Raw genomic sequence first — 24,618 nt, 5'->3', positions numbered from 1 at the left:
ATTCATGTTTCTTCTTTTTTTGGAGAAAATTAGGCGATGATATACCTTTGGAGCTATTTTTCTTTTCCACTGCTTATTTTTTGAGTAAATATATCTGAAATTTCACATGGTTATGAAGAGTAATTTGCTTTCCTGACAGTAATTGAAAATGATTTCATGGGATACTATTCTGTGCATTTGGCTTTACTGTGTGTAAATATAAATAGCTATGAAGTAGGTACAACAATACTGTATACTGTAGCTGTGTCAATCCAGCAATCATGGTAATGAAAACGCATGCTTTTTCAAACACTTCTGAGGGTGTCCTGAGATGTTAGTCAGAACATCGGAGGGATTAATTTGCATTTATGGAGTGAATGATTACACAAGTACACTATATATGAGAAAATAAAGCAGCCAGCTCAGGTTAAGGCTGACTGACAGTGGCATTGTCTGCTAGGCTTTCACTTCATTCGGAGAAGCCCACAGTGACCCCAGGCATTATGACCACGGGGGCAGTGCCAGTCTCTCAGGATGCTGATTAAGTGGGATAAACCAGCCTCTCAGACACAAGTGGTCCGGCAGTCCTCAGGGGAGTCCCCACAGGTCTCCATGGTCTGCTCCCAGCCCCCTACCACACCCCTTAGTCTCTCCCTCTCTCTCTCACACACACACATACACACACACATACATATGCACACACACACACACCGTCACTGTGCATGTTTGTGTCCCATATAGGCTAATCACTTATGATTTTGATTGTACTACAAATAAATTGATATGTACAAGAGCCAAATAAGTAATGAGTGTGGTTTTAATCGTTTTTTGTTGAAACGTAGGCCTAGGCTACAATATAAATTGTGAAGAGCCTAAGTATTTCTAAACAAAGCAGCCACGGAACACTAAGCAGCGACAAGACATTTGCCTGAAATATGAGTTAAAAGCCAAATAAAATACAGGAAATTGCATAACAATTGTAAAGTAATATGTGTCCTTAATTCTTTTGTATTTCCACGCAGGAACACACAAAAAACAAGCCTTTCAAGATAAGCGCCTCGGCAGTTGTGCCGAGCTTACCGCGTCCCCCAGGACAACATATCCATCAACAGATGCCCTCGGGTGTGGGATAACAAATTTGTTCATTCTGGGGCTTACATAACTCCGCGGGAGGCTCACAAGAGACCTACGTTGGGTCGGAGTTGGAATTTTGATATGCAGTACGAAATTCCAGTGGTCTCAACATGTTGTTTGTTTTTGCATGGAACATTGAGGTTCTTGCTAAACTATCCGACCTATTGTCAAAATATTTTGTAACAGTTGTTTTTTCTTTGTAAACTAATAAAACACGAATTGAATAATAATGTATAATAGGCAGGACTATCTTTTAAAAAATGTCATTATATTGTTAGGTAAAAATACAAATAGGGATTACGTGTATTTAGGTAGCCAGGTAGCCCATAGGATAGAATATTTTTTTTAATGGGAGAATAGCAGACTTTATTTACACGATGAACACACGTTTTATGATACGATTTTGATACTCACCAACTTTATGTTTCAGCCAAAGGAGTTGCCGATTTAATGTCCAGCTCCCAATTCAACGCTAAGGGACGTCTTCTCGAGGCAAGCTTGATGCCAAGTCTTGTGATCTGGCTACAAAAGAGACAAGCCACTGCCCTCTGCAGGATGTCAGAGATAACCTTACTAATGTCTGTTTGTTTCTGACAAGGCCAAGGCCATGTAGTCTTTTTTTCTGTGGTGTCTTCTTTTGAAAATCTTTCCGTCCTTTTTGTCTCCCTATGTGAAACTTTTCACAGCTAAACAGTGAGGGATTGTTGTGGGAAAATAGTTTCTGTGATCAAGTAAGTAACCTAATGGGTTCCCAATAACAAATCCTGTAGAGGGCATCCTTGTAACGCACACAGCCCCCCCCCCCCCCCCCCCCGCACTATTTAATTTCCCACTAACAGCACATATTTTGATATCTGGCCTCCCTGTTCAGCCTTGATTAATTATCCTACTGTATCAGCAGGTCGTATGCCATATGTGACATTTGGGCAAGTGCCAAGAATCGGAGACGTTATGAGTGTAAACATGCATACAAAGTGGTTCTATGTCAAAATGGAATCGACTTTGTTTTGTCAAATTCGCTTTGGAATGCTCAAACTGACCACGCGACAGAAAGTGCACCAAATCTCGAATCGGTCTGTGCAACCACACAAACAAAATATATCAGAACCATGTTCTTATAATGTAGTTAATTTACCTAAACTTCTGTCTCCGAAGTTCAAGTTATATATGAGCGTCGGATGGTTGTCACCAAGGGAACGAAACGCAGTAACCGCCCACTAACATTTAGGCACGAAGAAATCTTTTGAGCTTGTGCGGGGCAGTCTGGATATTTCTTAAAACACAAACGATTAATGTTAAAAAATAATAACAGACGCTACGTTGATACTTAAAGTAACAGTAGGTAGTCGTGGAATAGCTTACTAAGATAGAAAATGTCCAGAGAGGACATGTCCGACGAGGAAAATGAAAACAATTTTTCTGAGGACGATAGAGTGAAGTTTGTGGGGGGTCAAGTTTGTCAAATATTACAAGTGAAACAGGAAATATGGGATAAATGTGTAGCAATTGAGCCAAACCAGAAAGTACTTGAAAGGTTTTTTGAAGAGCAAAATTATAATCAATTTTTTATAACAACATCGACTGTTGGTCTAATTGCTTCTAAGGAGGTAAGACTTGTAAATATTTCAATTTGCGTTGTTATTTTTGAGTATTTCGATGTTCTTAAAAAAATCCTTAACATTTAAAATGATTCTCTGTAGGTGTCACCACTACCCAAAAATAATGCATTCTACATCCTCAAGAAGAAGCCTCTGCCAATTACTTCTGAAAACTACAGGAAACAACTTATTTTTGGGCTGGTCTCTCAGTCACCTCTGCCACAGCTGTCAAACACGCTACAGCAGGTGATTTTTCCATTCATTGATTTTCTCAAACGGAAATACAATGTCATAGCCTACACAATATTATAGCTTCATACCGAACATCACATCAGCTGTGTATGAGCATTCTTTGCCGAATATTGTCTAGGTGTGTGTCCCACTTCTGTCAAATAAGAAGAACCATCAAATGTGGCCTAATCTGATGTCTCAAGATATTAGTCGTCATGTCGAGCACATGAGGAACAAGACATCAGTGGTGCGGGGACACTTCCTGGGGAAAACTATCCTTCCCATTCCAACAGCAACAGCTGGGATAGAAGGTTCCCAGAGTAATGTCAAAATGTAAGAAGCAACTTATCCGAACGCTTGCAACAACTGTTTTACAACACGTGATGTCTCCAAGGCTACAATCTTAACATAGTACCCTTTCTAAGTCAACCTTTTTTTTAATTAGGCCTGACAGCTTTGACAGGACAGTCGTCCATGCTATTGAGTCCATGGTCATCAGTTGGACACATCTGATCCAGAAGGTTCTGAAAGAGGATTCTTCAGAGCACCTTCTGCAGGGGTTGAACCCAGGCCCCAGTGCAGAGATTAACTTCTGGATCACCAGGAATGCCAATATGCACAATATACATCAGCAGGTGTGTACTAGTACTGCATGTTGCATCATACAGCACTTCTCCCCCAAAATATGAAGCCTATCTTTCTGAATAGAAGTTGTATTTAACCAGTATGTCTTCTGCCTCTTCAATCACAGCTTCAAAGTCCCATAGTCCAAAAGATGGTCAATATTCTAGAAATGGCAGAAAGCAGCTATTACCCTTCAATCAAAACCCTGATTGGAGATGTGTTTGATGGTAAGAAACCTTTGTGTCACACTCGAATGTTTTGTAATGAACAAACGAAAGCTTTCCAGCCTGGCTACGATAATAAAATAGATTGTTTGTGTTTGAACGGAACACCACCAGCCTTACAAGAAGCCTGGAGCATTGAGCTGCACCTGCGTCCACTGAGTGTCCACCTGTTTCAACTGGAAAAGGAAGAGTTTCCTCGTGTTGAGACTCTCCTCCCGCCGCTCTTCCACCTGCTGTTCCTCATCTGGACCCGCTGTCCGTCGTACAGCTACCCCACGCGCATGGTGGTGCTGCAGCAGGAGCTGTGCAATCTACTCATCCAGCAAGTGAGTGAAAACGCCTGGGAAAGGCAGTCAAGACGGTTTTACCCAAAGCGGCATACACATACTGCATGTAGTAAGTGCAGCAGAAAATTAAAAAGACTGAAAGTGCACAGTTCTGACAATGTTACAGTGCTTAGTGCAAAGTAACTTTTTATGACACAGGTAAACAATAACCTAGTAATAATCCTGTAATATTAATCAGGGTATGGATGTATTACAGATTAATAATCAGCCTAGGAAATCACAACAGAGGACAGCTGATGTTTAATGTCTAATCTCATCCAGGCCACAGATTATCTGGCACCTGAACAGTTGCTGAGGGAAGACACAGAGGAGGGTCTGGAAAAGGTGCGGGCGGCGATGAAGGTCTTCAGATGTTTCCGGCACTGTTACCAGGCTCAGCGCGAGAAGCTGGCGTGCCAGGTCACTCATGCTCTCTGGGACTTCCCGTCTTCCATTGTTTTTGGACGCTTCGACCGTTTCTTGAAACGACTCCTTCAGTTAGAGGTGAAAGATCATACTTTGTGATTTCAGTCACCTCCGTATCTAGGGAAGATTCTTCAGTGTATAGATGTCAGTGTGTCTCGCCTGATTCAAACTTTGAAAATGGTTTGACCTTGAGTTGATGTGGTGTTTTTTCTCAGGACTTGTTTGAGGTTATTCTGGACTTCCAGAGGTTGGAGAAGCTTGAGTTTGGTGGCCTTAAAGGGAATGTGTTGAGTGACCAGGCCTCTCAGATGCACAGGGAGTTCCTGGAGCACTGCCAGGTGTTTAAGGACAGTGACTACAATCCACTTGATTACAATGCTCAGGTAATATTTTGCTGTGTTCCCAAGTAATGAAAATAAAAAATTAAACAATGTACTTTGACAGAGAAATTTTGATATTAACCAATAGTTTCTTATCCCAATTCTCTGATATGGTATGTAAGTCTCTAATGTTTCATATATGCATAGTACGTGACTCTCTTTAAACGAGTATTTGCTTTAGATAAGATACTAACAAGAAATGTGGTTTCTAACTGTGCAGTAATCAGGATGCAGGGCTGTAAAAGCACAACTGACAAAGTGTTTAGGCAGGCAAAACCTAGCAACGTTTGTTACTTGCAAACATCCACCTTTCAGTTGTGTGTTACACATCTATGATACACTGCACAGTATGCAGCAACACAGTGGCATTTTAGAAATTCAGATAAATTCCTTGCCTGGAATTTACATAGTGTAGAAATGTGTTTTTGTAACATAGGACTCAAGGAAGTCAACCTAAATTCTTTTATCTTAACAATTATTTTTATTGACAGGAATTTCAGAAGGACTATGAAGCCTTCAAAGAGAGGGTTGTGGACTTTGATCGCCGTCTCGCGTCCATTCTTTGTTTGGCCTTCAAAGATTGCTCAGGATTAGAATCAGCATTCAAGGTGACACCATATAAGTCATTGACGTAATTATAATTCACAGTAACATCCACAATCATCTGGACTGACAGTTGCTGTTGTTTTCCCCTTGATAATTAAAGCTGCTGGCCGTTTTTGGAACTTTTTTGGGGAGAGGACTTGTCAAGCAGATCTTTAGTCCCAACTTCCAAGTTTTACTTCAGCTCTTTATGGAGGAATTGGAAAAGTGCAAACACCTATACGACTCCCAGTTACAAGGTCTGACCCCTGTGCCCAAAAACATGCCACTCATGTCGGGAGCCCTGAAGTGGGCAAAAATGCTCAGAGAGCGAATCCAAACCCCATGGGAAAGTTTCCGATTTGTGTTGGACATGTGAGTGCAGTGGTCATTTTTCTATTTTGACAATTATACTTCATGTTCCATTATGTTAAATAAAGACCTTGGCCGGGTTTCCCAGATTTGTTAAGAGCTTTTTTAACGAATCTGGGAAACCTGGCCCTTATTATTTGGTACCTGGACGCTATTTGGCATGTCAAAACCACCATGTTTGTTCCATAGGCCAATGGAGGGTGCAGAGATGGATCTGGTGTACCACATGTACATGGAGATGTCAACTCTTCTGGATCAGTTTGAGGATGACGTCTACAATGACTGGTGTAGTGGTTTGGAGCAGATCTGTCAGTTCAACTTGGAACAACCTCTCATCAATAGACATCCTACATCTGGCTTGATCTCAGTGAACTTCAATCCCAAGGTCTTGACAAATAACATGAAGGATATAGTAACATTTAAATTGGAACTTGTTTTCAGAAAATACTACTATCTCCTTAAATTGACTTGTCCTTTACGTTTCTTTCCACTTTAGCTAGTTGCAGTCTTGAGAGATGTGAGGTACATTCTGGCTCTCGATCAGACCAACATCCCTCCTGCTGCTATGGCTGTGTATGAGAAAAGAGAAACGTTCATAAAGGTTAGAAACATCGAGCTTCTCAAATCATTCATCCTCAAATCACCCTGAAAAACAAACACCTCATGTTTATCAAACGCTTTTGTTTGGCAGTACATAGGCAGTCTACAGTTACTGGTCCAGTGGTACAACACGTTAAAGCAGACGGTTCTGGAGGTGGAGTTTCCTCTCATCAGAGCTGAGCTGGCGGACCTGGACCTGGAGCTAGGCCGGGCTGAGACGCTCCTCACCTGGCAGGACCCGGACAGCTGGAGCTTCATCCAAGCCACCAAACATGTGGTTCAGAACCTGCAGTGGAGGGTCCAGAGGACCAAAGACAACTGCGACGCCATTCAGACCCTGATGAAAGGCTGGAGCAAGCAGGCTTTGTTCTGCAGGAAGGACAACAGGAGAGACGCGCTCTTACAGCTGGACGACAGGAGCGACCGCGTGAGCAAAAGATACAGTGCCACACAGAAGGATGGATGCACCATCCACAAACTGATACAGGTGAATATGTTTATGTCTACAGTACCACTACGTGAGAGTCAGTCAGTTTTATGTTAATCCGTTTTAGTCTGGTGACAGGTGACACGACAAAACGACCTATAACGATTTGTTCCCGATTCGTCAAAACGTCTCACTCCCTTAGGAGAACATGTCCTACTTTTGTGCGGACCCTGCTTCGGAGTTATGGCAGTCCTACCTGGAGTATGTGGACGAGATGCTGGTGGAGGGCTTCTTCTGCGCTATCAGCCACTCCCTGGAGTTCTTTGTGGAGAACATGGAGGCAGGGCCGCGTCAGGTTCCTCTGCTGGAGGCCCGGATGGTTCTGAATGGTTCTGCGGTGTCCTTCCTGCCCTCCTTAGAGAGAGAGGCAGGGGACGGCCTTTATGAGCTGGTGGAGACCCTGGTCGGAGACATTTTTAAGATGTCGGGCACGGTTAAGAGGGTGGCATCTTATCTGGAAATGGAGAGCTACCAGGTACCAGAAACATTTTGTGAACGAGACTTGTTTTGTTTGTTTGTCTATGCATCAATCTTAGTCACACATTTTTTATGGATATGTTTTCATTTACAGGATGACATGGATGACTTGTTGGATCTGTTAGATATGAGGCAGCACGTCATGGAACGAGTGGAGGATGTTCTCAAAAAAGCCGTGGAGTACCAGAGAACATTTGACTGCTACACCCACTTGTGGCTGGATGACAGGGCTGAAATACTAAGACACTTCCTCATCTATGGACAGGTGCCAAACTCTGATGAGATGGATATTTATGGGGAATATGCATTTCCAGAGACCCCACCGACGATTGAGAAGTTTAAAGAACAGGTTAAGTTCTATGTTGAAATTTCTTTGGCACGTAGTGTCAGGTTCAAACTTTAGGTTTTTAACATGGATTTTATGTTACATTTGTGGCTTTGTTTTTTCAGATTGACTATTACGAAGACCTGTATGCACGAATCAGCAAGTTTGAGGACGTCAGAGTGTTCGGGGGATGGTTTAGAGTGGACATCAGGTCATTCAAGAGCAGCCTTTTGAACATTATTAAAAAGTGGAGCTGGCTGTTTAAGGAACATCTCATGACATACGTCACAGACAGGTAAACCTCTGGGAAAAGGTACTGCCTTTTACTTTGTACCTTCTATAACAAACAAGTATAAGGTGAAGCAAGAATAAGCTGCATGTACCTGACACAATACAATCAGTCTGTATCAAAGGCTATACAGTATTCTTTACATATGTGTATGTTGTACTGTATATAAACACACACACACTCACAGTATGCACTGTTTTGTTCCCAGTCTGAAAGAGCTGGAAGAGTTTGTCCAGGCCACCAGAGAGGGTTTGGGACAGCCTCTGATGAAAGGGGACCACCATGGCCTGGTGAAGGTCATGGGTCACCTGCTGGCTGTGAGGGACAGACAGGTGGCCACAGACAGGCTGTTTGAGCCTCTCAAGGACACCATCACCCTGCTGGAGGGATACGGAGAGGCCATGCCAGACCAGGTCTACTCACAGCTTGAGGTTAGGAGCCGGGAAACATGGCACTTTTTCCCTAGTTAGCCTAAAGTTAGTCCATAAAAAGCGATTCAATTTGTAAACTTCTGTGGAAGTGTACTTCTTTTTGGCAATAATAGTCATCTAGCCACTCATTAACATGTGCTCCACATGCTCTTTAAAAACAACGGTTATTTCAGGAGCTGCCTGAGAAATGGAGTGGTGCCAAGAAGCTGGCTTTGTCAGTCAGGCATGAGGTAGCGCCTCTGCAGAATGCAGAAGTGACCGTTATTCGTCAATGGTGTTCGGCTTTCGATGTGAGGGGGCAGTCTTCCTACTTATGAGATGTTCCTCAGACTTCTGCCCATGTATTCAGAATTGTAACCCGTTCTCTTCCGATTGTGAGGGATTAACCCATTTTGTATGCATGCCATTCCACAGACGAAGCAAAGCAAATTCAGGAAGAGGTTCAAAACAGAAGCACCTTTCAGTTACAATGCTGTGAACCCATATATCAGACTGGAAAAAGTAAGGGTTCCATCATAAAAAAAAAACACTTCATATGTAGCTATGTGTGAAAGTACATGTGTTGACAGTGATTTGTTGTCCAGTCCCACAGAGAGATCCAAGCCCTGGAAAGAGAAGTGGCAGAGCTTCAGGAATCCACCAACCTGTTCGAAGTCACCATCCCTGACTACCGAGACCTCAAGACCTGTGGACGGGAGATCACCGTCCTCAAAGAGCTCTGGGACATTGTTGTGTACGTTCAGGTGAGTACTTCAGCCCTGTACCTGGATACTGGCCATGGCATGTCCTCACAACTGAGGAGGAAATATAAACAGTGCAGCCTGGCCTGTTATTAGCAAAAGACATCTCCCTCAGAGCCTGTCCTCGACAGCATTAAACACCTCTGAGGCCCTGAAGCATCCGAATGTCCTCATTAGGCACCCTCAGCCCATTCACTTCTGCCTGTGCGTCTTTATCTATGCAGGGCAGTGTGGAGGACTGGACAATGACCAAATGGAGGGAGATAAACATCGACCAGATGGATGCCGAAATGAGGGGGTTTGCCAAGGTGAGGTCAGCGAACACATCACACCCTCACTGCGGCCTCATATCAGCACACTGTCCTGCCCCCGTATCAAGCCGGACAGGGTTCGAAGCAGATGTCCAGATAACTGCAGTAATTGTGTTTGCCTTCCTTCTGTCCGGGTAGGACATGAGGCAGCTGGACAAGGAGGCCCGCGTGTGGGATGTGTATTCGGGGTTGGACCTCTACGTGAAGAACCTGTTGACGTCTCTGAGAGCTGTGAATGAGCTCCAGAACCCGGCCATACGAGAGCGCCATTGGGCCCAGCTCATCCGAACCACCAAGGTGGTTGACTAAAGAAGCTGAACATGGGATGTGAACCTATGATGTGAACCTATGATGTGAACATATGATGTTCAGCTTCTTCAGTACACACAGTCAGTGTTCACATATGATGTTAAAACGAGTTCAGTTCAAATGGAATAACCCCCAAAGCATCTGTCCGCTTGTAGGTTGACTTCACAATGACCAGTGGAACTACTCTTGGTGACCTCTTGGCACTACAGCTTCATTTGTTTGAAGAGGAAGTTCGCAACATTGTGGACAAGGCAGTGAAAGAGATGGCTATTGAGAAGGTAAAACTATCCATTAAAATTCATTGCATCTCAAACAAGGTAAATGTATTTTACACTAAATTGTCAATATACTGTACATATTATTGTTTATTGTTGCAGGTTTTAACTGAAATCAGTCAGACATGGGCAAAGATGGAGTTTTCATATGAGAGTCACCATCGAACATCAGTCCCTCTACTGAAATGTGACGTAGAACTCATCGACACACTAGAAGACCATCAGGTAAATGATATCACAAAAAAGTGTGCTGTTACGCTTTTAGACTGTAAACCCCATTATTCAGAAGTGGAGATATATAACATCAAATGACTTAAGCAATCTAAGCAATTTCTTTGAAAAGGTATATCATTTATACAATACAGTAATTGATTTATTTAATAGTCTTTATATAATCACTTCAGAGCGAATTAGAATACTTAACTCGTTTGATGTTATCAGTTTCCACATACGTTTTGAGTAAACCCCTTCTCGGGGTTTATAGCGAAGGTGTTCTCCAGTATCTTTCGTTTGTGGTGCGGATGTTGTGTTTGTGTTGCTATGTCGCTACAGCGGTGGTGAGAATGCACAGGGGGGTGGTCTGCCTCCTACGAAGCTGAGAGAGTAGAGGTCCTTTTCATGCGGCCCTATTGAGTCCCTCCAGATTTATGACTGCTCTGGGAGAGGGCCCTTTGTTCTCCTCAGAGGGTCTTTGTTAGCATGTACCACATGTGCAGGAGGTTACACACAGCAATTAGATCTCCCCTCCCCCACCCCACTGCGTCCTTCTGTCTGCAAACGGACCAGCGCCCTCAACCACAATCTATCTAGGAAACGAGGGGTCTCCATAGCGATTCAGTAAAATTCAATTCAATATCTATATTGCTCCATGGGGAAATGTGTTGAGTTGTTAGTGTCAAACAGAACTGTTTGTGTGTAAACATTCTGGAATTAGTGAAATGTGTCACCAACTAAAAAGTTCACAGTTTAGTTTCAGGGTTTCCTGCAGAAAATTTGATAGTTAAGGTGGTAGGGTTTGCTGTCAGACCGGGGGGGGGGTTATAGTTTGTGCGGTATACTAATGCGGGGAGGGGGGTAGTTTATGCGATTATGCAGAGAAGGGAGACTGGCGTTGGTCACTGTTTGGAATGGAAGTGAGAAAACAGGACAACGGCGGATATCGCTATAAAAAAAAAAACGGACAAAAACAATTGTAGTTAAGGCGGCAGGCGCGTGTTGCTTAGGCGGCCACCTCAACTGAAAAGTGCTGCGGGAAACCCTGAGTCATTGAAATGAGTTGGATCTTAAGCTCTTTAAACTGATGTGTTACACATGACCCACCCAATTAGGTGCAGCTCCAAGGCATCTCCCAGTGCAAGCACGTGGAGCACTTCCTGTCCCAGGTGTCGGGTCTTCAGGGCCAGCTGACGGTGGCGGACTCAGTGCTGCTGGTCTGGCTGGAGGTCCAGAGGACCTGGGCCCACCTGGAAAGCATCTTCATCGGCTCAGAGGACATCAGCCTCCAGCTGCCTGACGATGCAAGAAGATTCCAGGCTATTGATCATGACTTCCAGGTATTCTGGTCGGCAACATTCCAAATCCTCATCCAAATCATGAATTTAATCGAATATTCCGAGAGTGTTGGGAATTGATGTCTTGGTTGGTGTTTATCCTTTTAGAAATTGATGTTTGACAGTGCCAAAACCAAAAATGTAATTGAGGCTACAAACAAACCATACTTGTTTGAGAAGATAGAGGATCTTCAGAAAAGGTGACTGTTTATCTATTGGATCTATAACCAATATATTTAACATTTATATGAAAGGTACATGATACATGAACTGTACGAGATGGGATTTCTGCATGTTCTTCTTCTATGCTTCTTCTCTTTTGCAGATTGGCACTGTGTGAGAAAGCTCTGGCCGAATACTTGGAGACAAAACGACTCGCCTTTCCACGCTTCTACTTTGTGTCTTCAGCTGACCTTCTGGACATCCTCTCCAAAGGAAGCCAGCCCAAACAGGTGCTGTAGGATCCTCACTGCCGTCATCGACACATGCATCTCATTTCACCGTTCCATTCAATTCATTTTGGCATTTCTCATAGGTCACGTGTCACCTCTCAAAACTGTTCGATAACATGGCAGACCTAGACTTCACCGGGGACGATGGAGTTGAGACTGACAACGTTGCCGTAGGAATGTACAGCAAGGAGAAGGAATACGTTCCTTTTCCGACTCGCTGTAGCTGTGTCGGTCCGGTAAGATGACATAAGTTGCAATGGCAAAGGAAAGCATGAAACAGGTCGAACTCCAAAGTATGTTGCCAGTTAACAAGGTGCGAGGGTGTAACAATGACATGGGGCGGTGTGTGTGTGAGGTGGAGGGCTGGCTGACGCGGCTGGAGAGCACCATGAGGGAGTGTGTGAGGGCCCACCTGGCGGAGGCCGTGTCCGTGTACGAGGACCGGCCCAGGGAGCAGTGGGTCCTTGCCTACCCGGCCCAGGTGGCTCTGACCAGCTCCCAGGTCTGGTGGAGCAACGACATGGAGCTGGTGTTCCAGAGACTGGAGGAGGGCTTTGAGTCTGCGCTCAAAGACTACAATAAGAAACAGGTGACGCGGCCGACCAAACCAAACAAAGCGCAAAACCATAACTGCCGTCAAACTCCCAGATGTTGAAATTGCAGGGATCAATCACGTCAACTGGCACAAGGATTATGCGGTGCGCAGACCCAGCTATTATTAACGGAGCGAACTGAGGTATTACCACATAGAGGGATTATCCCATGCACCTGTAGTGGAGGTGTGGACAGCTGTCAGAGTGTGGACACCTGTTCCATTATCCCACCCTGGACCCTGGGACCTGTGCTGAGGGTGGGCACTGCCCAGGGGCTGTGCTCACAGTTAGTGTGTGATCAGGGTTGTCGGATTCATCAGCAGTACTTAAGGTTAGCATGTCCTTGGCTGCTGTTTGAATAATCTCCCTCGTTCCCTTCAACCTGCAGTACTGTACTGATTGGATCTCCTGTCATGCAGAGCTGGTGATAAATGCAAGCTATCCCTCCGTGTTTTAGCCAAAACAGGAGACTGAGATTACTTCTCATTTGCTCTACAGTTATAAGGATGCGGAAGACTGTCTTCATATACATTACACACACAAACACACGCACACACACACAGGCATCACACACACACACTTCAAAAGCACTTTGATGAATGAGGTAAATTTGTCTTTTTTGCTTGTAGACTGGAATGCACGACCTTGCTTCATAAAAGCAGTGTTCGCATCTACTGCAAAGAGACACACAAAAAACTGTAAAGCTTGCAGAAAAGTCAACATAATTAACTGTTTAATAAGCATTACCGATACATCATGTAATTGTCAGGAAACATCAATATTACAGGTGTGTTAATTCAGATTGACCTACCTTGTTCGCCTTGTCCAGATTGCGCAGCTCAACTCTCTGATTAGCATGCTGTTGGGGGAGCTGAGCTCTGGAGACAGGCAGAAGATCATGACCATATGCACCATCGACGTCCATGCCAGGGACGTTGTGGCCAAGCTCATCGCTCAGAAGGTTAATACAACTCGAAATGTCCAAGTCGATAATCTACGGAATGCCAAAATCTATTGATGGATTTGACTTTCCACTGGTGCCAGTAATGTGACTGGGCACTGGTATCATGTCCAATTCTCATGTTTTGAAAGGTCACCAATGCGCAGGCCTTCCCGTGGTTGTCCCAGCTCCGACACTGCTGGGACGAGACACAGAGGCAATGCTTCGCCAACATCTGTGACGCTCAGTTCCTCTACTCGTACGAGTATCTAGGCAACACGCCGCGCCTTGTCATCACCCCCCTCACAGACAGGTAGGCGGGGCCTAACCCTCGATCATTCTACCCTGACCCCTCCCAGACCATCCCTCCATGTTCTCCATCCGGTGAATTGACCTCATTCAGTAGTGACGCAGGACTGATGGAACCGTCCATTCGTTGTTTGTTGTTTTGGGAATGTCCAGATGCTACATCACCCTGACCCAGTCGCTCCACCTGACAATGAGTGGTGCCCCAGCAGGCCCCGCCGGCACGGGGAAGACTGAGACCACCAAGGACCTAGGGAGGGCTCTGGGCGTCATGGTGTATGTCTTTAACTGCTCCGAACAGATGGACTACAAGGTTAGCATGTACAGGAGCCACATGCTGTTGCTCTACTGTTAACATCCTCACATCATTGTTTTGTAGGATTGTGGGTGATGTTGTCAAGTCGTGTTTTCACACTTCCTGTCTTGTTTTCTCAGTCTATCGGCAATATCTATAAAGGCCTGGCCCAGGTGGGAGCTTGGGGCTGTTTCGATGAGTTCAACCGCATCGCGGTGGAGGTTCTGTCGGTTGTGGCTGTCCAAGTTAAAACCATACAGGACGCCATTCGCAACAAGAGGAAGAGGTGAGGAGATGGACAGGAGTTTGAAAATGTGGCATCACTTACAAATACAGTATTTATGCAATAGGTACATATATGTAATTTTGTTTAAATATTTTTTATTAAAACTTGAAATAATTTATTGTGTGTGCAAAATTTTGCTTTTACCTCTTCATTCCATCTCAGGTTCATTTTCCTTGAGGAGGACATTGTTTTAAAACCATCTGTGGGGATCTTCATCACCATGAACCCTGGCTACGCCGGCCGGACAGAGCTTCCTGAGAACCTCAAGGCTCTCTTCAGGTGAGACCACTTGAAGACAGCTTGAACATGGGACACATTTGTAGGCCCACACCAAAATCAGGGTATATGAATATTACTCTTTAAAGGTCCCATATGCAAATCCGTTCAGGTCTTAAAGAACCATCTAAAATACAAAATGATATATATTATATTTGGACATTTCTGTCTTGAATCTTTGTCAGAGGGTTTTTCTCTTTTTAAAACAGTAAGTCTTGATCATTCTCTGTGGCCTGTTTTTAGACCTTGTGCCATGGTGGTCCCTGATATTGAGCTCATCTGTGAGATCATGCTGGTGGCAGAGGGCTTCCTCAGCGCCAAGCTCCTGGCCAGGAAGTTCATCACCCTCTACACACTCTGCAGAGAACTTCTCTCCAAACAGGTCAGAAAAAGATGCCAGATTAGGCTGTCTTAAACGTTGGAACAGGTGTCGATTTTCACGGCCATCTGAACCTGACCTATCTTAGGACCACTATGATTGGGGTCTGCGTGCCGTGAAGTCCGTCCTGGTGGTTGCTGGTGCTCTGAAAAGAGGGGACAAGACCAGACCAGAGGATCAGGTGAGCAACTGAACCATTTCCTCACCAACTTAAAAGAACTTCCTGTCCCTGGGAGGTTTCAACCGAAGCTCATTCCCAGGTGCTGATGCGAGCACTGAGGGACTTCAACATGCCTAAGATCGTCACTGAGGACGTGGCCATCTTCATGGGCCTCATGGGAGACCTGTTCCCTGGTCTGGTGGTGCAGAGGAAGAGGGACCTTGAGTTTGAACAGGCGGTCCGACAGACAACCCTGGAGCTGAGGCTGCAGCCAGAGGAGACCTTCATCCTAAAGGTTAGATGGAGCTCCACCATGAAGATCCAGGTGAATGGTTAGACGATTGTCAGTTCTGGATGAGGGCCACTCTGTGAGACTGTTTGGCTGGTCTTCTCAGGTGGTTCAACTGGAGGAGCTCATGGCTGTTCGGCACTCAGTCTTTGTGTTGGGAAACGCTGGAACTGGGAAGAGCCAGGTAACACAGAGGGAATGTTAACGACGCTCTGCCTGGAGATAACATATCATGTCAACTGACGTGTGTCAAAGTCAAGATCAAACTGATGCGGAGGGATTTGTGTTTGGATAGATATTGAGGACGTTGAATAAGACCTATTCGAACCTGAAGAGAAAGCCAGTCTGGAATGATTTGAATCCAAAGGCAGTGGACACCGATGAGCTTTTTGGCTTCATCCATCCTGCAACCCGAGAGTGGAAGGATGGTAACCATTTTCAGTAGAATTACACACCAGATTGAAAAATGACGAAACAAATGTCAAGAAAAAAAACATACAAAAAAAAAGGTTTTGATTTACGTAAGGCCACAATAGTAACTCCCAAAATGACAAATTTTCTTTACTGACTCTGAATGAACATGTCATCCTGTATCAGGTCTGCTGTCTTCGCTGATGAGAGAGCAGTCAAACGCCTCACACCTCGGGCCCAAGTGGATTGTTTTGGACGGGGACATTGATCCCATGTGGATTGAATCTCTCAACACGGTGATGGACGACAACAAGGTATCCTCCTTCCCGGTCATCTAAACGTTGAACATGCTGCGCTGACGTGCAGAACATGCCAGAACAGATCTGTCTTGTTTTGATATGTCGTCTCAGAATCTGTCCCTTTACCACCTCAGAAATAAAGTAAATAAAGTCATTAAAAGAAACAAATAAATACACATAAAATTGCTCAGCCTCTTACCATTCCATTTGTTATCTAGAAAAAAACATGTTATCAGGTTTGAACAGTCTTTCCATCCAAACGTTTCACTCATAGTTTTGATTGGTCTGGGAACATTCAGTCATGATTTCAGCGATCGTGTCGTTTCACACGATTCCTCGTGTGGCAGGTCCTGACTCTAGCCAGTAATGAGCGCGTGCCTTTGACCCCATCCATGAGGCTGGTGTTTGAGATCAGTCACCTGAGAACGGCCACGCCGGCCACCGTGTCCAGGGCAGGCATCCTCTACGTCAACCCCCAGGACCTGGGCTGGAATCCGTGAGTTTCACCCAGCCTCCCAGAAATATCAGGTGGAGTCAGGTGGCTGAGCGGTTAGGGAATCGGGCTAGTGATCAGAAGGTTGCTGGATCGATTCCCGGCCATGCCAATGACATTTTGTCTGGATAAGAGCGTCTACTAAATGACTAAATGTTAATGTAATATCACACTGTGGAGATATACACAGTGTATAGTCAATACAAAATCATGATTTTCATCCACCAGATTTTGATTTAAAAACACTTTTTACAAATTCAAGGTGAAAACATATTTAGCAAACCCATTCATCCAAAGCAACAGGCTGAATTTGAACCTAACCTCTTGATTTGCACTCAAATGCTCCACCACTAATCTCCACCCTCCCCTAATAAAGAGTTATGTCCAGTACTCAGATGTGACCAGTGTGAAATATGACCTCTGAGAGACGCTGTCATGTTCGAGAGGCTCTGCCTTCTGTCCAGGTATGTCACCAGCTGGATCGACTCGAGGGCTCGTCAGACCGAGAAAGCACACCTCACCATTCTGTTTGACAAGTACGTTCCTCGCTGCGTTGAACAGATGAGGAGCACTTTCAAGACCATCACGCCTATCACAGAGAACACGATGATCCAGGTTCCCAATCGCCCTCTTTCTCTCTGACTCCACGCACGCACATACTTCAAAACACACAGATTGGGGAAAATACGATGGGATGGAGACAACAGATTGAGCTGCCTCGTGTCTTTTCCCGCCTCTGCTAGACTCTCTGTACGTTGTTGGACTGCCTTCTGACACCAGAGAACATTCCCTGCGACTCTCCTCGAGAGCTCTACGACACCTACTTCACCTTCGCTTGCATCTGGGCCTTCGGAGGGGCGCTGTATCAAGATCAGGTATGGGGCCGTCAGACTGCTTTCACACTGGGATATCGGTCGTGTTCATTGTGCTGGTGCAGAGGTGTCAGGCAGACAAACTGTCTCCTCAGCTGTGCGACTACCGGGCCGAGTTCAGCCAATGGTGGGTCAAGGAGATGAAGGCCGTGAAGCTGCCCGCCCAGGGGACCGTGTTTGACTACTTCCTGGACCCAGTGACTAGGCGCTTCCTGCCCTGGAGCCACAGGGTCCCGGTCTTCCACACTGAGCCCCATACTCCGCTCCAGGTGACACCTCCCCTACCTCACACACAGTTACTGTGTTTCATTGAAAAAGCTCCCCTACCTAACACACAGTTACTGTGTCTCACCCCCAAAAAAGTGAAGAAATGATAGCAAAAACATGACAAACTTTTCAAACCAGCTCAAAAACGCGCGTCGCAGGAAGCGTTGTTTTCCTCTGGGAAACAATTGCACGTCGCGAACAATCCGGTCGTATTAAAAATGGTAGAGGATGCCTGAGTGAACATAATGAGAGAGGGCAAATCCACACATCAAGGAGGTCATTGCGGGGGTTCCAGGATTTCAGAAAGCCTTGCCACTGTGTCTGATTACTGTCTAGTGCACCACATAGCAGAGTGTGTGGGGGTAAAGGCACAGGCACAGTACCTCTGGATCTCACCCACTCGCTTTTGTCTTCCCTCAGGCACTTGTCTACAGCTGCTACTGTTCCAAAGACTTCTTGCTGAGCCATAATTAGTGGGGTTTTGTTCCAAGCTAATGACGCTATTATGACAGACGCGTGGCGCTCAACAGAGGAAATATAAGAAGTGAAACATTAGGAACAATTCACTGGGCACACGCGTCTGTCAGTAAATCACAAGCCATAATCGCGGTTTGTGTTTCTCCCCGCTGTTTCCGTGGCGCCAGGCAGTCCTGGTCCACACCTCGGAGACGGTGTGTCTGCGGTTCTTCGTGGACCTGTTGCTGGACAGGGGCCGACCCTTGATGTTGGTGGGGAACGCTGGAGTGGGGAAGAGTGCCCTGGTCAGAGACAAGCTGGACGACTTACCAGACACCTTCATGACCGCCAAAGTGCCCTTCAACTATTACACCACTTCCCTCATGCTGCAGAGTGAGTGTGCGTGTGCGCGTGCAGTTAGTGTGTGTTTGTGTGTGGGCGGGTAGAGATAAGGTTTGTAATCCATGGCCAATCATATCCTTCACTGACTTGATCTAAACAGTAGCACCATCTACTGGTAGTACTTAGAGAGCATGAACTGTGTCGTTTGCTCAATCATATCTGATTTTCTCAGCCATCTTGGAGAGGCCGTTGGAGAAAAGGGCAGGCAGGAACTTTGCCCCTCCAGGAAACAGGAAGTTGATCTACTTCCTGGATGACATGAACATGCCAGCTGTGGACAGTTACGGGACAGTGCAGCCTCACACTCTCATCCGCCAGCACCTGGACTACCAGCACTGGTAGTGCTGATGGCCATGACACACAATACACAGTACTGTAAACAGACAATAAGTGGATTTGTTTTGACCTGTCGTAATCTGGACGATTGGGTTCCATCTCACACACTCAGGTATGACAGACAGAGGTTGTCCCTGAAGGAGATCCAAAACACGCAATATGTCGCCTGTATGAATCCAACAGCAGGAAGCTTCAACATCAACCCCAGACTACAGGTGCCCAACAGTTCCAGTTCCCCCAGTGTAAAGTGTCGAAATCCGTGATCGTAAAAACCCAGGACGGTCCCCATGTTGCGAAATCATGCTGAAGCTCTCTCTAATCTCCCTCCCCTTAGAGACATTTCTCAGTGTTCGCCGTGAACTTCCCGTCTGCTGATGCCCTGGAGTCCATCTACAGCCAGGTTCTGAGTGGCCACCTGCAGCAGCAGCCCTTCAGCTCCGCGGTTCTGAAGACTGGCCCGGCAGCGGTCAAGGCCGCCATCGCCCTCCACCGCAAGATGGCCCACAACTTCCTGCCCACGGCCATCAAGTTCCACTACATATTCAACCTCAGGGATCTGTCCAATGTCTTCCAGGTGGGTCAGATAGAGTGCTCTTGGAACAACGCATCTGCAGATACAGTATGTATGAGGGAAAAAAGTCGATGTAACGTGTGTTCCAGGGCCTCCTGTTCTCTGGAGCAGAGACTGTGAGACATGGTTTGGACCTGGCTCTGCTCTGGCTCCATGAGACCAGCAGGGTGTACTCAGACAGACTGGTGGAGCCCAAAGACCTGCAACTCTTCCACAAGCTCCAGCTGGACACCCTGCATGAGAACTTCGAGGTGCCGTCAACACGCTTCCTCCTCTTAAGCATACACACACCACACATAGTCATCCTTCACGCTCACTCACTGTGTGTTGCACCATGCCACCAGCTTCAGACGGCCCGGTCCCTGTTTGAGCGACGTCCCTGTGTGCTACCTGTGTGTTTCCAGGAAGTGGAGGAGCAGGAAGTCTCGCGACAGCCCCTCGTGTTTTGCCACTTTGCCCTGGGGGCCGGAGAGACGCGCTACGCGGCCGTCAGAGACTGGGCCGTGCTCAGGAGACTCCTCAGCGAGGCGCTGGACGGCTACAACGAGCTTAATGCCGCCATGGACCTCGTGTTGTTTGAGGAAGCCATGCAGCATGTGTGAGTAAAGGGTAAAGGGAGTTTAGGGATCCATTATCGACCATTTAAAACTCTTCAATGTTCCAGACCCTATGATCGGTCAGGACCGTTTCTTCCGTTGCTGCAGCAACGAAGAAAAATAGGATAGAATAGAAATATTATCCTACTTTAAAATTAAAATATGGAAACACTCTGTTAAACCTTATGCGTAGTATATATGTCTTGAACAGCATTAAACTTGACATTTCTCTTTTGTACGTGGTCGGACGGTCAATAATGGAACCCCCATGGCTAAGTGCCAGAATGAAAGAATTTGTCTTCCCCAAACAATCACGATTGGATTTTTTAGTCAGAACTTTTTGATCTAGATCTGTACAGTTTCATATCTACATATGAAAGTATGATGCTGCAACTAAACATTTTTGGTTTGTATTATATTATATAAAAAAATATAGTGTATATAAATATAGTGTAATAATATAATATAGGAGTATCCAGAGCTTGCCGGTCAGTAATGGGTCTCTTTACGCTTAAGGGTTGGGAGGGTTTAGTGAGTAGCAGCATATCCTGGATCAGTGGAGTGTAGCTCAAGTCCAGTGAGCTAAGACTAACCGTGGTTGTGCTGGTGGTGATGGCAGATGTAGGATCAGCCGTGTCCTGCAGTGTCCCCGCGGTCACGCGCTGCTTGTCGGCGTGGGGGGAAGCGGGAAGCAGAGCCTCACTCGCCTGGCGGCCTTCCTGTCCTCGGTGGACGTGTTCCAGATCACCCTGAGCAAGACCTACAGCATGCAGGACCTGAAGGTACAGCCAAGCCCTGCCTCCCTTAGACAGCAAGAACCGGGCCGGGTCTTGGCTGGCTTGATTTGTTTCACAGGTCCTAATTGAGATTGTCTTTGACTATGGAAATCCCGAATGCATTATAGGCAATTGTGCGCATGATCATTTGTTCATGTGATTCAGATTAGGTGTGAAATAGATTAACTATTCATTTTGTGTTTTAGTGTAAATACATGTGTATACGAGGTAGATAACTTGCAGGTCCGTAATTTGAATAACAAGATTTACTAATTGGGTATTTTTGTAAATACCTCATCCAATGTTGATACTTTAGTTTTTGTCACTGGCTGCTCACTACCAAAGAAGTATAATTCAAAATGACTGTGATTAATTAACTAAGATCGAAGTTTCTTTTAGACAACATTTCCCAGATCAATATCTCTAATAGTCTCCTGCAGGATATTGATCTAATTTAGTGGTCTTCACCCTCTCCAGTGACTCATGAAGGAACAATTGTCAGGTGCTATTAAAGAGGCCGGGAAAATATTTCAATACCTCATTGATGAGGAAGGCCTTATCCATTTAATCATCTGCTTAAAGATCCCAGAGTTCTCAGTGAGTTTGCGCCATTCCATTGATCGCCCCTCAACTACTCCTGAACGGGCGCTGTGTTGAAGCAGTGGTGCTCTACGCAGTGCGTGTGACACATCTGGGTGTGTGTGTGCAGGTGGATCTGGCTGGTCTGTACTTAAAGACAGGTGTGAAGAACCAGCCCACAGCTTTGCTCCTGACCGATGCCCAGATACCTGACGAGCACTTCCTGGTCGTCATCAACGACCTGCTGGCTTCAGGTATCCCATGAGGGGGGACGCCATAAACACACACACACACATGTGCCCTCACACACACAAACTGGTTGCTGTAGAATAACGACTGAGGTGTGAGAACCGGTGGAGATTTGAAGGACTGCGATGAGTGTTGCCGTTGGGACGTTTTGATGCAGCATCTCAGCTCTTGGGGGTTCACTGCTTGCCCCCTCTACCTCCCTCTTCCCCTCTCCCCACCCTCTCATCCCTCCATCCCCCCGTCTCCCCATCCTCTCATCCCCCCCATCCCCTCCATCCCTCCCCTCAATCCCTCCATCCCCTCCATTCCTCCATCCCCCCATCACTCCCTCCCCATCGTCCCCCTCTCCCCATCCCTCTCCAGGAGAGATCCCGGAGCTCTTCACTGAGGAGGAGATGGAGGGCATTGTTGCCCGGGTGACGCCTGAGGTCCGGGGCCTGGGTCTGCAGGACAGCAGGGAGAACTGCTGGAGGTTCTTCATCAACCGCGTCCGGCTACAGCTCAAGGTCACGCCTTTCAAAGAATTGACACAATTCAGCACTCTCTCAATTTTTTTCCATTTCAAATGTCGTTGCTGCGTCGGAGAGACCGATCCATAGAGCCTGTTATAACATGTGGCTAGTTGAGAACATGGCGGGTCTTGACAGGGCCGGACAGACACTCGTGGAGGAACGAGAGAGGCGGGGGGGGGGGGGGGGGGGGGGGGCTGGAGGAAGAAGAGGTCTTGTGTCAGTGCACATGTGCCTGGTCCATCTGATGCGTGGGTTAGACCTTCTGGTGCAGCCTCCGTCTGCTAGGTCCAACAGTGGGCCTCCGCGTGCCAGACACCCACCACGATAGCAGTGGCGAGCGGGTGAATAGAAGAGACCTGCCAGTTAGTATTGGATGCCTCTGCTCCATTACTGGTCTATAACTGAGTGTTTGGGTTTGCACGTGTACATTTGGCAGCGCTTCCCCCCCCCCCCCCCTTCCTCGCACGTCTGTGTTTGTGTTCAGCACATATGTGTGTTGGGTGGGTGGGTGTTGCCAGCGCGGCCAGTCTGGCACGCTCGCCCTCCCCCCACCGTCTCCCAGAGCTGTGTGACGGTGCTCTGATTCTCTGCTTCCTGCTTCCTGCTCCGTAGGTGGTCCTGTGTCTGTCTCCAGTGGGCCGCGGGCTGAGGGTCCGGGCGCGTCGCTTCCCCGCCCTGGTCCACTGCACCACGGTGGACTGGTTCCACCTGTGGCCCGCGGAGGCCCTGCGCTCCGTCAGCCACAGGTTCATCCAGGAGATTGAGGGCATCCAGGTGAGGGTTTCCCAATCTGGTCTGGTTCTGAACCGTGTCATCCAAATCGTATTGGTTGGTACCAGTGGGCTTGTCTCACTGGTGTTCATCAAATCCTTCACAACTGGCTCCCTCATCATTTCCTCTCTGGTATGAGATGGTGATTCATACAGGGAATATTTCCTGGATTTGAGTTATGTTATGGCCATGATGAAGAACAATTCAAAAACCTACTGACGAAATATACAAAAACAACAGTTGACACTGGCCTATGTTTGGGGATGTCCTTCCTAATGAGACTCCAAGAGAGGAAGACTTAGTTAGTTAGACTTTTAATGAACATCTTGTAATGACCAGAGTGCAGCTGTATTACCTTCTAGATAGATCCCTCATCATTAGTTCTACTCTGAGGTGCTGATAAATCGCTGATCACATGCCCGGAGACTAGCGAACACTGCAGACGTATCGTTGTTGTCCCTTGCGGCAGTGGAACGATCACTACCCAGGATCATTTATGTTAATGAGAGTGGAGTGATTAATAAGCGTCATGACGACCCTCTCAGAAGGCACAGCTGTCACCTCCAGGAAGTGCCGTCACATGGTGCGGGGGCCGCGTGCCAGCATAGCAAACTAGGGCTTTCTCAATGCATGCGTGTGTGTTTGTGTGTCGTGTGCGAGTGTTTGTTTAGGTGTGTGTTTGTCATATGTACACTTTGATTTACCGTCGGTCCAGAGTATGTTACATGTGTTGCATGGTGTATCCATAACAAGACATGATTGATTGCACTTTACCAGCTAACATAGATAGCACTAGCTTAAAATTACGTTGGGGTGTATTTATCAATAAAATATACTATATGGAAATGTGCCTTGTATGAGGGGTTGAAAACATGAAATCACTATTTGTGAAAAATTATGGCCAAAGCAATCAATATTCTACAAAAAATCCCAGATTGTTTATCTTATTAAAGTAGCGGGCTGACAACAAATGAAATGGTCATCTATTTGAAGTTAGAAATGCACAACCGACAAATAGCTGATGCTCAAGTAAATCAAATCAATGAGAACTTTGCTCGCATCTCAACTCCACGCGCACGCTTTGTCAAAAAGCATAATGTCAGGTCTTAATTAATAATGATTTTATTTCCTTGCTGGATTCTTGATCGTTAACAATGGTTTTTATGTGAGTTATGTTCATGTTTGATCCCTGTTTTCTATGCTCGTTTGTTTCTGCATTAATTGATCCTTTACCAGTATGATTAATAAGACGCCATGTCATCGAGCACCTTATGATAAATACTAGAGCAGCGTCGCGGCACAGCTCCGACAGAGAACAGAGAAAGTTGGAGAGCATGAGGGATAACGTGAACCATGATCCTGCTTTCCAAGCTGCATGTCAG

At 46.1% G+C, this 24,618-nt stretch overlaps 1 protein-coding gene across 1 annotated transcript in view; it reads left to right on the top strand.

The window, feature by feature from the left end:
- Positions 1-2,377: 2,377 nt before the first annotated feature.
- LOC124482678 (dynein axonemal heavy chain 11) overlaps positions 2,378-24,618 on the top strand; it is a 38,989-nt gene continuing 16,748 nt past the window's right edge. Inside the window, exons 1-54 of the mRNA XM_047043137.1 lie at positions 2,378-2,720; positions 2,814-2,957; positions 3,082-3,275; positions 3,388-3,577; positions 3,694-3,793; positions 3,905-4,116; positions 4,399-4,620; positions 4,758-4,925; positions 5,414-5,530; positions 5,629-5,879; positions 6,066-6,261; positions 6,373-6,477; positions 6,568-6,963; positions 7,106-7,438; positions 7,535-7,789; positions 7,891-8,060; positions 8,263-8,485; positions 8,659-8,775; positions 8,900-8,986; positions 9,070-9,228; positions 9,450-9,533; positions 9,675-9,833; positions 10,001-10,123; positions 10,223-10,345; positions 11,449-11,673; positions 11,779-11,870; positions 11,996-12,122; positions 12,206-12,358; positions 12,478-12,711; positions 13,545-13,676; positions 13,808-13,968; positions 14,118-14,274; positions 14,397-14,542; positions 14,705-14,821; positions 15,062-15,200; positions 15,286-15,378; positions 15,458-15,652; positions 15,753-15,830; positions 15,942-16,074; positions 16,244-16,371; positions 16,704-16,852; positions 17,314-17,464; positions 17,593-17,724; positions 17,817-17,990; positions 18,633-18,837; positions 19,019-19,184; positions 19,295-19,397; positions 19,517-19,756; positions 19,843-20,004; positions 20,158-20,351; positions 20,969-21,131; positions 21,835-21,958; positions 22,317-22,459; positions 23,078-23,239. Of these exons, the coding sequence (XP_046899093.1) occupies positions 2,487-2,720; positions 2,814-2,957; positions 3,082-3,275; positions 3,388-3,577; positions 3,694-3,793; positions 3,905-4,116; positions 4,399-4,620; positions 4,758-4,925; positions 5,414-5,530; positions 5,629-5,879; positions 6,066-6,261; positions 6,373-6,477; positions 6,568-6,963; positions 7,106-7,438; positions 7,535-7,789; positions 7,891-8,060; positions 8,263-8,485; positions 8,659-8,775; positions 8,900-8,986; positions 9,070-9,228; positions 9,450-9,533; positions 9,675-9,833; positions 10,001-10,123; positions 10,223-10,345; positions 11,449-11,673; positions 11,779-11,870; positions 11,996-12,122; positions 12,206-12,358; positions 12,478-12,711; positions 13,545-13,676; positions 13,808-13,968; positions 14,118-14,274; positions 14,397-14,542; positions 14,705-14,821; positions 15,062-15,200; positions 15,286-15,378; positions 15,458-15,652; positions 15,753-15,830; positions 15,942-16,074; positions 16,244-16,371; positions 16,704-16,852; positions 17,314-17,464; positions 17,593-17,724; positions 17,817-17,990; positions 18,633-18,837; positions 19,019-19,184; positions 19,295-19,397; positions 19,517-19,756; positions 19,843-20,004; positions 20,158-20,351; positions 20,969-21,131; positions 21,835-21,958; positions 22,317-22,459; positions 23,078-23,239 (8,940 nt within the window). The 5' untranslated portion in view covers positions 2,378-2,486. The remainder of the gene's footprint in view (positions 2,721-2,813; positions 2,958-3,081; positions 3,276-3,387; positions 3,578-3,693; positions 3,794-3,904; positions 4,117-4,398; positions 4,621-4,757; positions 4,926-5,413; positions 5,531-5,628; positions 5,880-6,065; positions 6,262-6,372; positions 6,478-6,567; positions 6,964-7,105; positions 7,439-7,534; positions 7,790-7,890; positions 8,061-8,262; positions 8,486-8,658; positions 8,776-8,899; positions 8,987-9,069; positions 9,229-9,449; positions 9,534-9,674; positions 9,834-10,000; positions 10,124-10,222; positions 10,346-11,448; positions 11,674-11,778; positions 11,871-11,995; positions 12,123-12,205; positions 12,359-12,477; positions 12,712-13,544; positions 13,677-13,807; positions 13,969-14,117; positions 14,275-14,396; positions 14,543-14,704; positions 14,822-15,061; positions 15,201-15,285; positions 15,379-15,457; positions 15,653-15,752; positions 15,831-15,941; positions 16,075-16,243; positions 16,372-16,703; positions 16,853-17,313; positions 17,465-17,592; positions 17,725-17,816; positions 17,991-18,632; positions 18,838-19,018; positions 19,185-19,294; positions 19,398-19,516; positions 19,757-19,842; positions 20,005-20,157; positions 20,352-20,968; positions 21,132-21,834; positions 21,959-22,316; positions 22,460-23,077; positions 23,240-24,618) is intronic.

Source organism: Hypomesus transpacificus, chromosome 2, assembly GCF_021917145.1.
Source record: "Hypomesus transpacificus isolate Combined female chromosome 2, fHypTra1, whole genome shotgun sequence".
Lineage (NCBI taxonomy): Eukaryota > Metazoa > Chordata > Actinopteri > Osmeriformes > Osmeridae > Hypomesus > Hypomesus transpacificus.
Note: the sequence above shows the minus strand (reverse complement) of the source record. Positions and strands in the feature narration are given on the sequence as shown.